A 3048-nucleotide genomic window follows, 5' to 3' on the forward strand; every position below is an offset into this window, starting at 1 on the left:
CAGAATGTGTGTGCTCCATGTCAGACTCACATTTAACCAGCCACATTGGCAAGTTATAAACAACTTAATAAAACAGAAACTGAAACACTAGCTAATTGTCAAAAAGTTAACAAAGTCCTCCAGTTGTGGCTCAGTGGTAGAGTGCTTTCGTAGCATGTTCGAGGCCCTGGGTTTGAAAATAAATGAATAAAATAAAGGTGTTTTGTCCAACTACAACTAAAATATTAATATTTAAATTAAAAGTTAATGAAGCAGGAATGTGGAAACACATTTACGAGAATCTCTAGGTTCAATTTTAATCATGAAAACACAATTTTAGAAGAACCTTCCTGCCATTCCACAGTGGGCTGGGTTCAGAGAGTGACCAGGTCAGAATGAGGAGGGACCATGTAAATCAAGGTGTGTATGTGGATTGCAGCACCAGGAAATTATTACCAGGAGGCAGAGGTCATCAAAAGGGAACTTCTGGTCAGGAGAAGAGAGGATCCATGTAGTCCACCAAGTTGAAAACCACCTTCCATCCATGTGGCTGTGAAGAAATCAGACTCTGGAAACATCTGCATCACACACCAACAGCCTGTGCAGGGCAGGGGTAGGGCCTCACCACTGAGCAGCAGAAGAGGTTCACACCTGCACATGCTGGGGAGTGTGCCCAAGAGGACACCACAGCTCCTGTAGCTCTCACAGTCAGCCACCTGCAAAGCCAGCATGGTGTGTCTGAGGACAAGGTCACCCTAAGCAGGGAGCAGGTCCTGGCTGCCCTTTAACCAGGGCTGGGAACCCATGAGCTCCTTTGCTGGCTGAACAGGGGAAAACATGCCCTGGGCAGTCCTGGGTCACACTCCCAGAGCTCTGTCCCACAGGCCCTGCCCTGGAGGGTCTTTCAGATCTTCATCTCTGCCTCTGAGCTGGGGAAGCTGGGCCTTGTTGATCCCTGAGATCCTGAAACCACCCTCCATCCTCTGGGTGCAAAGCCCTGGGCTGCTCCCAGTGAGCTGCTGGCCTCCCCCTCCTGGCCACAGCTCCTGGGCAGCACCACAAGTGTGCTGCTCTCCTGGCCAAAGTGCAAAGCACCAGCTCTGCCTGCACTGCCCCTCTCTGCCCCTCCCTGTCCTGCACATGGCCTGACATGAGGTGTCCACTGTCATGTACTTCCTCTATGTCTTTCCCTCCTATTCCCCAATTACTTTACCTACTGATCTGTCTTCTATATTTTTATATTTATAATTAAATTAACACTATGTATGTGCATATATATACAAATGTATCTGTATTTATGGATATATATATGAGAAACTCACAGTGGTACATTCTCAAAGGTCACACTCCAGGGCCTCCCCTGTGCCCTACAGATTGTCCAACCCAAAGTCTGCGCCAGCCTGAGTGAGCCCAGCTCCCACCAAATGTGAGGTCATCCACAAAATAAGACTCTGAGGATCTCAACAGGTGTAACCACCAGGGGGCTGGTAGAGGGTCTGATGAGTAGTCATGTCCATGGTGAGAGCAAAGCCCAAACACGCCAAATACTCAACGTCCTCTTCGCAGATATGATCTGCTGGACACACTGAACCTCCACATTTGCTTCTGTGTGTCATTTTACATTTGGACCATTGAATTCACACTGACCTTTCTATCATAATTTTTTGGTATATAGTAAATAAATTAAGATAATGGAAAACAAGAGCAAATAGAAGAAATTCTCCCCTCCCGAATGCTCCTCAGTCCACCATGCTGCCCATGACATGCCCATCTGCTCTCAGAGCTCTTCTACATGGCCCTCCACCCAGAGCTGCTATATAGCAGGAGGACATGCAAATAGGGCCTCCCTCTGCTCATGAAAACCAGCCCACCTGACCCTGCAGCTCTGCACAGGAGCCCAGCCCTGGACTCCCAGCTCAGCCCACTCAGTGACCAGGACTGAACACAGCTGCTCACCATGGAGAGTGTGCTCAGCTGGGTTTTCCTGGTGGCTGTTTTCAAAGGTAATGAATGGAGAACCAGAGATCCTGAGTGTGTGAGTGGACAGGAGTGAGAGGAAGAGTGGATGAGTGCCAGTGTCCTGACCAGGCTGCCTCTGTGTTTGCAGGTGTCCAGTGTGAGGTGCAGCTGGTGGAGTCTGGGGGAGGCCTGGTGCAGCCTGGGGGTTCCCTGCGACTCTCCTGTGCAGCCTCTGGATTCACCTTCAGTGATTACTGGATGTACTGGTTCCGCCAGGCTCCAGGGAAGGGGCTGGAGTGGGTTGGAGAAATTAATAAAAATGGTGGTAGCACCTACTACCCAGACTCTGTGAAGGGCCGATTCACCATCTCCAGAGAGAACTCCAAGAACACGCTGTACCTGCAAATGAGCAGTCTGAGAACTGAGGACACAGCCACCTATTACTGTGCCAGAGACACAGTGAGGGGACCTCAGTGTGATGCCTGACACAAACCTCCCTGCAGGGCGCCTAGGGCCAGCAGGGGGCGCTCAGCACACAGCAGCTCAGGGTCACCCAGGAGCAGGTGCAGAGGGGGTGGGGGGAGATTTCCTCTCTCTGGGGGCCTCTCTTCTCCATGATCCAGCTTTCTAAGAGAACTCTCTGGACATATTTTTTTCTACTAATCTCTTATGTCTCTGAAGAGAACAATTTGGGTTTTAAATTTATACTTTCTTTTTTCATTGTTGCACCATAATTATAAATAATACTGCATTTCAATTGGACACAACTACACAATCATGGGACATAATTTCTTCACTTCTGTCCCCTACCATCTCCCTTTCCCTCCCTCCTCTCTACCCCTCCCTCCTGACCCTTTTTCCCTTTCTTTTCTTGACAGATCTTTTCTATAATTTGGTTCATTAGTGCCTCTTAGAACACATAAAGGGGACATCCACTGTGCCATCCTCACACAGGACACAGGAATGCTTCCTCAGTGTCATTCCACTGCTCGTCCCATTTCTGTTCCCCTACCTCACCCTTGATCCCCTTCCTCTCCTCCTGCTCCCTCTTCTGTTTCTAGGGGACTCCTCCCAGAACTTTCCCCTTTTGTGATCTGCAATTCGCATTTG

General features: G+C 49.3%; 1 gene segment (V, D, J or C); it reads left to right on the top strand.

Annotated features, from left to right (window-relative positions):
• The first annotated feature begins 1867 nt into the window (after positions 1-1867).
• LOC124109014 (immunoglobulin heavy variable 3-74-like) lies at positions 1868-2424 on the top strand. The segment is given in 2 exon segments: positions 1868-1982; positions 2087-2424. Coding segments are annotated over 2 exon segments (384 nt in total).
• The last annotated feature ends 624 nt before the right edge of the window (positions 2425-3048 follow it).

This window comes from Marmota monax, unplaced genomic scaffold (genome assembly GCF_021218885.2).
Source record: "Marmota monax isolate L192 unplaced genomic scaffold, Marmota_monax_Labrador192_F-V1.1 WCK01_AAM20220418_F8-fsc00703, whole genome shotgun sequence".
NCBI classification, from domain to species: domain Eukaryota; kingdom Metazoa; phylum Chordata; class Mammalia; order Rodentia; family Sciuridae; genus Marmota; species Marmota monax.